This window comes from Lonchura striata, chromosome 15 (genome assembly GCF_046129695.1).
Source record: "Lonchura striata isolate bLonStr1 chromosome 15, bLonStr1.mat, whole genome shotgun sequence".
NCBI lineage: Eukaryota > Metazoa > Chordata > Aves > Passeriformes > Estrildidae > Lonchura > Lonchura striata.
The window spans coordinates 2417950-2431052 of record NC_134617.1 but is presented as its reverse complement, the minus strand read 5'-3'; the positions used below and the strand labels follow the sequence as shown (position 1 = coordinate 2431052).

The following is a 13103-nucleotide window of genomic DNA, read 5'->3' as shown; positions in this document are numbered from 1 at the left end:
CCTAAACAGTATGAACAAAAGCAGTTACAAGCATTTGAAATGACCCTGACCTGAATTCTCGCACTATACATTGCCAGAGTTTATAACCTAAAAGCCTTCACAACTTGACTGTGGAGTCGGCTTCTTTCACCTTCCTAATTTTTTACCCAAATATCTTTCAACACAGGCACAGGTTTTCCATTTCAAGCACAAACTTCTTTCTTTTACACTTGAACATTCTGTGTTGCTGTCAGACAACAGAGGGATGCGTGATAGATGCTCTGGTACCTGCACTGTTTGTTCAGCACCAGTGGCTGAATCCCTCTCTTCTCATTTCCTGCAGTCATGCAAAAAATAAAGAAATTATCCCAAGCAGTGTTAATTCCTGGCACACAAGGAGCAGACCATTCCCCAACCACCATGCAATATGCAGCAGAACAGACACAAAATATTATTCTTTTAGCTTCTTCAGTCATGCTACCACCTGGCATCTACTTCAGAAAAAATATTAACCACGCTGGAAAAGGGGAGTGTCATTCTGGGAAGCATCTAGGTGAAAACTGCTCTATGGCTTCTTTGTCCTGGCTTGGAATATCTCTTTCCATTCAATTCAGCACCAGTGAGACATCCCATGGGAACTCTTTTACTTCTCTCTTCTAGACGGAGTGATAGCTTAGAACCTAAAATAGAAAGCTCGTTAAAGACAGTGGTAACACAAAAAACAGCTCTGTTTGTCATTGAGTGTTTTCTCTTGGGGTATTTCACTTCAGGATAAATATGACAAGCAGATCAACACATTTCAAAATCTTAAAATCTGTCAACGACATCTTGGCGTATTTCTCTCCCTCTTTCCATACAATGTCAACATATTTTATTCTCCACACACCTCAAAAATCAAACAACTTTAAGTTTTTATATGATCACTTGGTTTAAATTTTCTTAGGAATTCTTTGGTACAGACTGTGTAACATGATGGTGTACAACATCTAGCATGGTAAAATATGGCTTTTAGAAGGCAACATGTCAAAAAAATTCCAGTCCCAACAGCTGCTATGCTTATTTGTAATAAGGCGCACGTTCTTCCTTCTTTTGCAATTCACACTGTCCAGTTTTGGATCACTGCAATGTTACATGTTACATTTGGAATTTCCTGTCTAGTAACGAGTGCTGTCCCACTGAACATGTTAGTGGTGCTATCCAAGAGGGAAAAGCAAATAAAATATTAACCATTCCATGATGTCCTTGTGCGCAGCAATAAAGGGAATAATTGTAATTTATCTGGACACGTGGTAAGGAAGCATTCAGAGAGCAGCATTTATACCCTTTGAAGCTGCTCCTCAGCAAACAACTGCCCAGATCCACCCCAATCCCACGGACTCAGCTGACACTGAGGAGCCTCAGGAACATCCTGCCTACATTGCCATGTGCTTTCCCAGGTCTGCAATTCCACGTGCAAAGCTCAGGTCCAAAACAACGGGAATGTTTGCTGTTCAATTCAAACCATTTGCTCCTGTAATATCCTCCAAATGTGCCAGGGATTAAATCAGCCTCCTGTCAAAATCACTGTGAAGGCTTCATTCAAATTAGCCATGTTTCCTTTGCTACTCTGAGTACCCCTCAGACAATGAGAAGTTCCTGGAAAAGAGGCTCTCAAGCCAAGCATTCACTTATTCCTGCACCTTTCAGCAATTTTAAATTACAAATTTAATCCTATTATACATAAACCCCAGAGGTCTCGACACAGGCAACAATCTCCCATTTATTCCTACTATTTAACTTCATTACAATTTATCCATATCATCTAAATATCCTCAGCTCAGCTCCAAGCATCCAATTAAACACACAGAAAAATAACAGTTAAACATGGCACGAGAACGTTTTGTATCAAGCAGAGGATTAGTTTTATTTCCAGGCATGAGAAATTTAAGGCCAGATTTCTCAAGAATACAATTCATTTGGAAAAAAAAAATTGCCATCAGCACGTGGTACCAATCTTTCTCCTCTCCTTACACAGTTTATTGCACATTTTTGTCCAGTGCAAACAGAACAGGGGTGAACAGCACAATGACAGACAAACTAAGACCTGCAAATATAAAGAGTTATTACAGATAAAATGAACAGGAAATGTGATTCCATGACCCGTAAAAACAGAAATTTTCATCACATCTGGAGTTAACATCAAAAATTGACAGTACCAAAGAGGAGTATAAATTGCATTAGGCACTCTGTTAAATGGAAAAGTAGGAAAAAACACCAGGATTTAGAAGAAGCCACTTGAAGAACATTAGAAAGGTTAAGGCATTACTGCAGGCTTCATATCCAACCAGCTACAGAAAGGGCACCTTTGGGTCAGTGGAGCTTTTCATCTCTTCTTCACCTGCAAAGCAAGAGGCAACTTCGTTATTCCTTCCACGGAGACAGTTTGCTAATCGAAGGCCTGGCTGTTAACCACAGCAATCTCCATTCCACAAACACACTGAGCAATGTCAAGAACTGGAGATAATTCACCTGTGTGGATGTTTTCTTGGCAGTTTCATTTCTGAAGTTACTACAAGTAGTTTTAGTTACATTACAAGCTGGTAGAACAACTATTTCCCTCAAATGTTTTCATTGCTGTAACAGCACCCAGTGAGCTGGATGCCAGCCCTTCTCCACTTGCACAAAGACAGTTCCTGCTCTGAGAACACAGACTGAGAATTCACCAAGCTAAGGAGAAAAGGCACTGTTGGATCAGTTTGGAATAGTGCACAGCCTGGATTCACCATGGCTACAGAGCTCTGTGTGCTCTTACACGCTGCCATCCAAGCCATTAACTCGGTGATGTATCAACTGAATTGCTATAAAATCATCCCTTGGATGGGAGGGAGACTGCCTGAAAACACAGAGCAAACTTGTGGAATTTGGCACAGATCAATCAAGCCAGCATATGCAGAGTTCCTCAGCAGAACACAAGGAGCTCACTGGAGCACTTTCAGGCTGCTCAGTGAAGTAAAATGGGTTTGCTTTAATCATCCTTATTTTTAAGGATCTTTCCACTTTGGGAGTTAGCACTTTATTTTCCTTGCATTTTCCATACTTGTCCACCCAAACCTCAACTGAAAGGAACAGGAGGCAGAAACAAGTATAGTACATGTTCCCTGAATGCTGGAAAAGCACAGCTGAAAATCCAGAAATAACTGGTTGCTACACTGATGGAAATCCATGCAGTGTCAGAGAGATATCCCAGCTCTTATCAGATGGAATCTCACTCACAGCTCCTGTCTAGGCACAAACTCCACAGCAGCAAGGACAGGACGTGGAGCACCTCAGCCCTGCAACAGCACTCAAACAACACTGCAGGGGTGTGACCTGGGACAGCACATTTCAAACAACAAAGAACAGATATTTCAGGATTATTATATGCTTTTACTTTTCTAAATCTTTCTTTTTCAGAGACAACAACCTTAATTTTGTTCCAAAATCAAGCCAATAAAATCAGATGAAAGGTTAAAACAAACTCTTCATGTAACAAAACAGCATGTGCTACGCAGGGCTGAAATGCTCCATTAATAAGTTTTTAAATTACAGCTCCTCAGAAACTCTGCAGTCAGCTTCAAACACACAAGTTCCTTCTCTTCCTTGGTACAATTTAACTCCAGTCCTCTGGAAAATCCTTCACTGAAATGGAGAGGAAAGGTTCCTGGTTCTGTTAGCAGGAGTCCAGAGGTTGTGTCTCACCTCCTGCCTGTCCTTGCTGGTTTCAACACGAAGACTGTGAAACCCAATTTTTATGTCCAGATAACTCCAATTTCAGATCCCAGGCAACTGAATCATCCTATGGGATTCAGGGATCTTTGTGCCCATTACCAAAACACACTGTTCTCTGTTTTAGCTAACTAATTATATGTTAGCACCCAAGCAGTGAAAATGCTCCTAGAAAATTCTGCTTGACTGACTTAGCTAATTACAGGCCTGGAGTTGAAGCAGGGCCAAGTCTACCTTTAGCTTCTGCTTGGTGCTTAAAAGGAGCTGCAGACACACACACAGGCCCAGTCTGACAATATCCCAGTTGCCAGGAAGCCTTCTCTGAAACTGGGGAGCAAATGTCCAGGACACTCCCCAGGTAGCATTTAACAGAGCTATAACATCAACTGGCACTGCCTGCTGTACTGAGCTGTGTTCTACAAAGACAAAATAAATGTGTTTAATTATTCAGTTACCAGCTTAAAAATTATAATCATGGCTGCTTGTTTCCGCATTTCCTTCATTTGAATCTTCAATTCCAAATGCTGCCCTCCTGAACAAGCCAAACAGCATCAAGATACTTTTAGTACAACACTATTTTTGCTGGCCCTGTCAAAAGCCCAGGAACTGCAAGAACCACATTCCAGCAGCACTGCCCAGATAGCAACCACCATGCTCCCCTGGGATTAAAGCTGCACACAGGCTGTCATTAAAAACAAAATAAACCATCAAGCTGTGAGCTCAGGAGATAAAGAACATTCTAATGGCAGCTCCCATTCCAACTTCCCAGATGAATGAGGGTAATGCTGTGTTGCCTTGGAAATCAGGACAGGTCTTAGATTAAATGGTAGCAGGCTCGAGGAGAGGTTTAACAATTGGCAAAGACTAGGAAATCCACTTATGTTACCCCAGTTCAATTATATGGTTTTTTTTGGAATGAATGTTTTCTTCTCCTTACAAGCCCTGAACACAGCACTACACGACAGGAGAGAAAGAAAAATAACTTGCCAATATTTCAGTTCAAGCTTTTCATGTATCCAATCAAGACTAACATCCAAAATGTTTTATTGCAGCCTACAGAAAGACATATTTTTCCTATGAAATACCTACAGCAGTTTGAGCACACGGCTCATGTTACTACTCAATCTCTCCTGAAGCTTTAACACACCAAATATATCAATAAATCTGATCATACTCACCTGCCAATGAACTGCAGCACAGCACAGACATCCTCAAGGCCAGTGATATCTAAGGTACCAGATTGTTTCATTGCTTAACTGCGGCCCAAAGAGAGGGTTGAGTTGAGCCAGAATTGCAATCAGCCAACTGCAAGACACCCCCCCAACCCAAGAGAGACCAATCAGCCAAATGACAGCTTGTGACAATGGAAAGGCTGTCCAAACACAAGGACCATCAGAGAAGAAAAGGCTATTTTAGGAAGGTCTAGGTTCAAATAAAAATTCTGCTCAAGCTCATACACAAGGACCAGCCAGCAGCAATGAAGTTAAATTATTCTGCAGCTGAAATAGATTGTCCTGTTCAATTGAAAGCAACACAAAACCACCTGACAGCATTGCCCTCACACCTCTCTTCTGACAGCAAAGTGTTTTGAGACACGTGAAACTCAGGTATTTGGGGGCTCCGAAAATGCAAACATAAAAGAGAGACTTTTTTTCAGTGCCATTGAAGCGTCCTTTAAAAACAACCTCAGAGAAGCATCCTCTCCCTCATTTGCTTCTCAGTGCATGACAGACGTGGTATATTTTTCAGAGATTTAACAAAAGTGAATTTAAACCTGGCACAGAGGTCAAGTAACAGGGACCTGAAGTAAAAGGGTACAAAAGAACACACAAAAAAAAAAAACAAACAAAAAAGAGCCTCACAAGAACAACCCCAATATGACAGAAACCCCAGATCATCAGCACAGCAGCCTTGTCACTGGGGCAGAGCACAAACACTGCAGAAGCCATGGCCAGAACTGAGAACAAGAGGAATGTAGTTTGTGGAAAATATCCAGGAAAGCTAAACAGAAATAAATATTCTACTCTTAAAAGATATATTTGCTTTGTAAACGTTACAAGAATAAGAAAAAGCAATGGATGCTTCCATGGATTTAAATCTATGTTACATACTAACTATATAAACACATTTAGTGAACACACTGGCTCATCTGTCTGCTATTTCTAGAATGCTTTGTAAGGAGGAGAAAAAGCAGAGCAGCTTTGTAATGGGAGCTGCCACAAATGTATCAGAGTGCTTAGGCAGTCATGGAAAATTCCACACAAACCTTGATGCTCTGACCAGCAAACCAAGTGCAGGTCGGCTGCCTGCAACAGCCACAGGCAAAAGATGTGGGCCAGACTTAAAGAAAACACATCAATCCGCCTCAAATTTACTAATATTTTTTTGCAATGCCCCTTTCAGTTTTGCACGGGATAGAACCCCAGCTAAAACAAGGAGCTGAGCCTGCAGCAGTCCATCAGTCACACAAACCTTGGAACATGTAGCAGGCTCTACAAAGGAATTAAAACATCAGCAAGACACAACTGAGAACAGCCAAAAACCTTTAGATTGGCACGTTTCTACTTTGCTGTCCAAAGCAGTGACAACAATGTATTTTGAGAGCATGATATTAAATCTACTTAATAGGAAAGCAAATTAGCTCTTAAATGATCAGGGAATTTCTTTTGTGAGGGTTAATTTTTCAGATCCAACAACAGATCCAAAGAGCACTGTGCCATCTGCCTCCAGCATCCTGAAGTAACACAAGTGGGAGGAGGATAGAACACTAAATGCCTGTTAAAGCACATTTTTCCTTTTGCCACCGCAGAGCAGGAAGGAACTCCTCGCACGAATCTGCTGCTCCCCGAGCTCAGGCCCAGCACGGCTGTGAATTAAAGGAGCTGGGAGCACACTGAGAAGCTCAGCCTGGGGAACCAGGCTTTGGGAAAAGCAGCGTGGAGCTTTCAAAAGGCGTTTGTTGGGGCCGTGCTGGATACCCGAGCTCGGAGCCAGGGTGGCATTAGGGCAGCAGCAGCTCCTCCCCCTGCCCTGCGAGGGTGAGGAATTTAAAGCAGTTCTTAGGCTGCAACTGCCTCGCATTCAAGGTAAGTCATGAAAAGCTTTTCCCGTGTTTTGCTTAAGTGACGCTGCTTTATACAATAATCCAGCGTGACAACGCACAACAAAACGCAGCATTCAGAGTAAAACCAACCTCTGTATCCAAGATGCAATGTTCCAGAGCTGCTAAAAGCAGGTATGGCATTCGAGCCACCCACAGGTCCTTACATTCTACCAGATCCCACTTAGAACAGTTACTGTTAATTATCCAGCTCAGACAAGGAAATTAAAGTCCCTTCTGTTGTACCAGAGAGATTTTTTTAAAAGGTCTTCCCACCACAACTGCCATCTGTCTGTGCTCGTGTTACAAATTAAGGTCCTGCTATCTCTGTTTAAATGTCAATTTGGGCATCCATATTTTAATCCTGTTAGAATCAGTAGCAAATAATACGATTTTCCAAGCACCCTGTCCTCTGTTAGGACATGATGACACTGCTCAGGAACTGCTTTGTGCACAGCAAAACAGATTTAGACTCTGGCAGTACCTCACAATATGGTGTAACCTCTGATTTCTGCAGCAGTAACTCCTTGGACTTTACCTTAGATTTTAGAGGTTCCTGGGAATGGTTTATTCTTCAAAAGGCTGCTGGGTACAGGATCTGTACACAAATTAGATGCAAATATCTTCCACAGAACAACCAAATGAATCCCACGTAATCATTATGGTTATTCAAAATTATCATTGTTAAATCTAAATACAGAAGAAACAGCTTTAAGTTGAAACATGATTGACTTCAAATTAATTTCAGTGAAAATCAATTTGTTAATCAAGTGGTGTTTAATGAAGACAGGAAATTGTTTTTTCCCTACTTTCAACTGGGAAGGTAACGCAAAGAATATAAAAGCAGGTCTAGCAGAGACTAAACAGATGTACAGAGTACAGAACAGCACCAGCCACTGCTAAGGACACACAAATACCTGGGACAGCAGAACCTATTTTAATCCTAACACATCTAATGAAGAACTCCCAGGAGCAATTTTTCAAGGCTGGTATGAAAAATTAATCTCTTTCTTTAACCACCCAAAAGTAAAGTCTTAAATGTTTTCAGTACCTCCTCCTCCAAAACAAAAAGAATGCAGGAACAATAAACTTCCATATGTTTGAATAAAACAGGAAAAAGGTTGGACCAGATCTTTTGAGGCCCTTTCCAAACAGGGCTGTTCTACAGTTTCATACAGAATAAATGAGCAAATAAAAAAGAGAAAGACTGTGTGATGAGGCAAGTTCTGTCTTGGAACACGATGAGAAAAATCTGCTTTTTGTTGCATTCTGGCAAGCAGACACTACAAATCCAATTTCTGTGGTTGGGTACAACTACCAAGGGTTGAAAACATCCTAAGATTTTGCTGCTTTTTTTTTTTTTTTTTTTCCCAGAGTATAACTGGAGAAAGCTAAAGGAAATTTGGCTTTCAGAAAACAAGTTAGAGCCCACAAAATTACCAGAGAACCCCTGGACATGCAAAAAAGCAGTTTATAAAACATGTTATTAACAGCAGGCTTTATAATGGGTCTGTTTAGACAGAATAATCAACTAAACCTACAAGTCATGTACAACTGTACATTTGAAGAGTTCACAGACTTTAGCCAAAAGTTAAGAAATTCTACAACAAGCACATTTCACATCCCAACCCAGAGGATGCTGCAGATGCCACGTGGCCTCTACTTCAAGGAAAACTCTCCTCCAAACAATACAGACACCAAACCTCAAGGGTTTTAGAAGAGTGGGACATTGCTTCTGTAGAAAAAAAACCCAAATGAGAACTTGAAATGTAAACAGAACCAAAACAAACCTCAATCCTCCTCCTAATTAAAAACCACCCAACTTAGTGTAACATAAATACAGCAACCCAGTAAAAATTACCAGAAAAGTTGTTCTTTCTTAGCCAAACATTTGGGACCTGTTAGGAGATTGGGCTGCTCCAAACTTCATGTGCAGGGCAAGGAGACCTTCACAGTACTGAGATTCCCAAATTCCAATCCCAAATTCAAGCTGCTTGCACAAATTCTCTAATTTCCATATCCACACAGCAAAACTTAAATTTAATAACTTCTGTGGGTACAAAACAGACCCAAGTTTGCTGGACTTTTACAATTAAGCAAAAGTGCATTCTTAGGAGTTCACCTATCAAGTACTCTGAATAGAAATAAGTTTTGTAGAGTGTAAACTGATATTAACCCTGAATATCACATTATTAAGCTAAACCAAACCTGTGTTAGTTGTACCACAGTCTAACCCAACAAGCCTCTCCTGGAACTTGTCAACACTGAGATGCACTTCTCTAAATATTCATTTTAAATTCCTTTGAATAGCATAAATAATGCCTAAATAGTTCAAGTACAAATACTACTCAGGTTTGAATGGAACTCCAAAGAATTTTTATAGCAAGTTAACTCTTAAGATCAAACCAGACTTGTACCAATTTACTCTCCATAACAAATTATTTCAAAGTTATTTCTGCATAGTATTTTTTTTACAAGATCAATCTTTAAAAAGAGAGAGAGAAAAACACAAGCAAGCTTTGTCTTGCAGCCTCCAGCTACAGCTGGCTGATAAAAAAAAAACATATGAAGAGCTCTCAAAAAGTCACTATGTAATTGCTACTAAATCTCCTACAGAAAGGAGGCAGCCTCAAAATACACTGTATTTAAACAGAAATTGTCTTAATATATCAAAGTCTCACTAAAAAACCCACCATGCAGCAGCTTTTCCACCCACCACTCTACCAGATTTTCAGAATATATTCAAGGAATCTAAAAGCAAAACTCTTCAGTGGGTTTGAGTTAGTATTACCTCAGAATTAAATATAAAGCGGAAAGAAAAAAGGCAAAAAAAGCTTAAGAATCAGGAAAATCTCAGAACTGACCGAGTATCATTATACTTGTGAGCAAATGAGGCAGTGAACTGCAGAGGAGGAACAGCAAGCCCATGCAGAGGACAGCTGAGTTATGTGTCAGAGGACAACAGGAGGAATTCAGGTTCCTTTTAATTCAGCATTTTTCCAATGGGAAAATTTCTTCAGCACACTGAAGGTCTTTAAAACTCAGAATTCCAAGAGAATGTCAAAGAACGTGTCTAAATCTCTGTGACACATTCAAAAAGCTTCTAACTGCTCTGAGGCTATAAAAAAAGGAACTTGTGGTTCTACCAGGAGCGGGCCCTGCTGAAGAGGCAGGGCATTATTTGTACTTACAACAGGTAGCAGCACACAGCACAGGTGACCAGCATGGTGTTGATAACTCTGCCAAGAGGAAGGAGAAACATGATCAGGTGTGGTGTTGTGACTGACCACAAGATGCACAGAGGAAAACCCCACAGCAAACAAGGACAAGTTTAAACTTTGATCATATGAAAGATGACTCAATGTGAATGTTCTGGTTTCTTCCAGCTGAGTAAACTGCAGAGGTTCAGATCTGCAGGGCTGACACAGCTCTGCCAAACAGTTTACAGCTGGATTTAACACCACTGTGAACAGCAGCAAAATCTGATGCAGTGTCCTTCACTGAAGCTGGATGCACACAATAAATGCCCTCTCCATTTGCAGAATTCTACTTCCAGAAAGTTTTAGCGTCAAATTGTCACTTTTAATTTTATGTGATGAATGAGGGCTCTACAAACGGAACACAAAATAAAACCTCAAAGCTGTAGTGTAAAATTTTCCTTTCTTGGTGAAACACAGCTGTGTCAGAAACCACTGGAAAGCTGAAAAGAAGGAAGAACCAAGCTCTTGAAATTGAAAATGGTAAAACTGCAGCTACACACACACAGATGGGTTTGAAATGGGAGGAGAAGAAAAGAGATTTTTTAACAGTGATCTCTGCAGCTCATGGAACTCAGTGGCACAGTGCTTTTTTTTTCTTTTTAAATGATAAAAAGGCATTTCCATCTATCTATTTCCTCCCCCAACTGAGTAACAAAACCTCATGGTAGGTGAGTAACTTCTGTTGGTGAGGCACAGAATTCCCATACTTCCATGCCTGGAAGCCATTTTTCTAAAATATTTCTGAGGACAGGCACATTTCCAGGCATGAAAAACACATCAGGTTTGAAAATTAGGCAGGAAACGTCAGAGCTTGAGGAGTATTGAGGGTTTAGATAAAGAACTGAGAGGAAAGACAGTTGGTACCTGTGGAGTAGAGGAAGTGTCAGAGAGAGGAAGAGAGATTAAGAAGCCATTATCTCCTAGAGAAAAGAGAAAGACAAAAACTTGTCTGCTTTTTACTCTGAGCAGCCACAACCACTGCAGGAAAAACCTGAGCTTAGAAGCCGTGTTGTTGCCCTCAGTGACAAGGGCAGCAGCACACATTTAACCCAGAAACCCACCAGTGCAGCCTTTCCAGTCTCACCCAGTGTAAAACGTGGGGTATGTTAGGAAAGGTCAAGTAAGGAAAGAAAGAGGAAGTTATTGCTCAAAAACCGCCTGACAATGAACCACCTTGGCACGGGACGTTCTGCCTGTGAGGTTTCACAGAATGGTTTGGGTTGGAGAAGACCTTAAACCTCATCCAGTGCCACCCCCTGCCATGGGCAGGGGCACTTTCCATTATCTTAGATGGTGCCAAGCCCTGTCCAGCCTGGCCTTGGGCATTGCCAGGGATGCAGGGGCAGCCACAGCTGCTCTGGGCACCTGTGCCAGGGCCTCAGGGGGAACCCAAACCCGTGCGGGGCTCTGGCAGTGCCCTCGGCCGTTCCGCTGCCCCTCGGCCGAGCCCGGGCCGCTCCGCGCTGCGCCCGGGCACCCTCGGGGCGCCTCAGGGGCCTCCCCCCACACCCGCGGGGCACGGAAGGGAAGGAGGCCGGTGCCCCCCGGTCACTCACCCGCGGTTCGGGCCCTTGGGGACGAGCCAGGGCAGGACGCCGCCGACCACCCCCCAGAACACGCTCATGACGATGATGGGCACGGCCAGGCCGCCGTACGCCATGGCCGCGCTCTGAGGCAGCGGCAGCGCCGCCTCCCGCCGCGCCCCGCCCGCCAATCAGCGCCCGCCACGTCACCGCGCCCCGCGGCAGCGCGCCGGGAGGGAGCCGTGGCGCCGCGGGAGCGCGCGGGGCGCGCGCAATAGGATCGGGGATGGGATGGGATGGGATGGGATGGGATGGGATGGGATGGGATGGGATGGGATGGGATGGGATGGGATGGGATGGGATGGGATGGGATGGGATGGGGATGGGATGGGGAATGGGATGGGATGGGGAATGGGATGGGATCGGGGCTGGGATGGGGAATGGGATGGGATCGGGGGTGGGATCGGGATGGGATGGGATGAGATCAGGATGGGTCGGGAATGGGATGGGATGGGGAATGGGATGGGATCGGGGATGGGATGGGATCGGGGATGGGATGGGGAATGGGATGGGATCGGGGGTGGGATCGGGGCCTGGATGGGATCAGGGCTGGGATGGGATCGGGAATGGGATGGGATCAGGGCTGGGATCGGGATGGGATGGGATGGGATGGGATGAGATCAGGGTGGGATCGGGGATGGGATGGGATCAGGACTGGGATGGGATTGAAGCCTGGATGGGATCGGGGCCAGGATGGGCTCAGGGCCTGGATGGGATCGAAGCCTGGAATGGGATCGGGGATGGGATGGGGACTACTGTGGGATCGGACCACGATGGGAGTGGGGCTGTAATGGGATGGAATCCGGGATGGGATCAGGGCTGTGATGGGATTAGGGCCGGGATGGGATCGGGGCAGGGATGGGATCAGGACTGCCCTGGGACGGGATCTGGACCGGGATGGGATCAGGGTTCTGATGGGATAGGGGCAGGAATGGGATCAGGGCTGTGATGGGATCCCCCAGCCTGGCTCCCCAACCCCATCCCAAACACGCTGCCAGGTGAGGGGGACACGAAGCTCCCACCAAATAGGGGCTGGCTCTGAGTTCCTCAGGGAACTGGGGATGTGGGACACGATCCCACAGGGCAGCTCAAGCACCTGGAAAGGTCCCGTAGGGAATAAACCTTCACTTCAAGGTGAAGAAATTTTGTTTTAAGTAGCACGAGCTGGAGGGACAAAACCTCTGAGCCTTCATGAGAGAAACCCACAGTCCACCTAAAGCATGGCTTCTAAAACAATTTTCTCCGATTGCCAGCATCCTCTTTTTTAGATTCCAGCGCTGTTCAGGCAGCTGAATTTGTCCCTCTGTAGCAGCAATTAGAGGGGCATTCACCGAGCCAGTAAATTCACTGAACCGCAGGGCTGCTCTCAACAAGCTGCAGCAGCTCTCAGTTATGTTAGGATGTTTCAGGATTGCACTGCTCTTTCAGGTTGGTTGA

The 13103-nt window shown here is 43.9% G+C and overlaps 1 protein-coding gene across 2 annotated transcripts; it reads right to left on the bottom strand.

Annotated features, from left to right (window-relative positions):
• Nucleotides 1-400: 400 nt before the first annotated feature.
• ATP6V0E1 (ATPase H+ transporting V0 subunit e1) lies at nucleotides 401-11771 on the bottom strand. 2 transcript variants are annotated; one of them, XM_031506004.2, is made up of 4 exons: nucleotides 11640-11771; nucleotides 10015-10062; nucleotides 4902-5028; nucleotides 401-659 (listed from the first exon to the last, which is right to left on the bottom strand). In XM_031506004.2, the coding sequence occupies exons 1-3, from the start codon at nucleotides 11741-11743 to the stop codon at nucleotides 4935-4937; spliced, it is 246 nt and encodes an 81-aa protein (XP_031361864.1). In that variant the 5' UTR covers nucleotides 11744-11771; the 3' UTR covers nucleotides 401-659; nucleotides 4902-4934. The 2 variants fall into 2 exon arrangements, with proteins under 2 accessions (XP_031361864.1, XP_021387803.1); XM_021532128.3 differs by lacking the exon at nucleotides 401-659 and adding an exon at nucleotides 1857-2356.
• Nucleotides 11772-13103: the final 1332 nt, after the last annotated feature.

Coding starts and splice junctions, on each gene's coding strand:
- ATP6V0E1 (XM_031506004.2), bottom strand. CDS start 11,743: ATGGCGTACGGCGGCCTGGCCGTGCCCATCATCGTCATGAGCGTGTTC. Junction 10,063..11,639: donor CCCAAGGGCCCGAACCGCGG/GTGAGTGACCGG, acceptor TCCTCTTGGCAG/AGTTATCAACACCATGCTGG. Junction 5,029..10,014: donor GCTGTGTGCTGCTACCTGTT/GTAAGTACAAAT, acceptor GGTGTCTTGCAG/TTGGCTGATTGCAATTCTGG.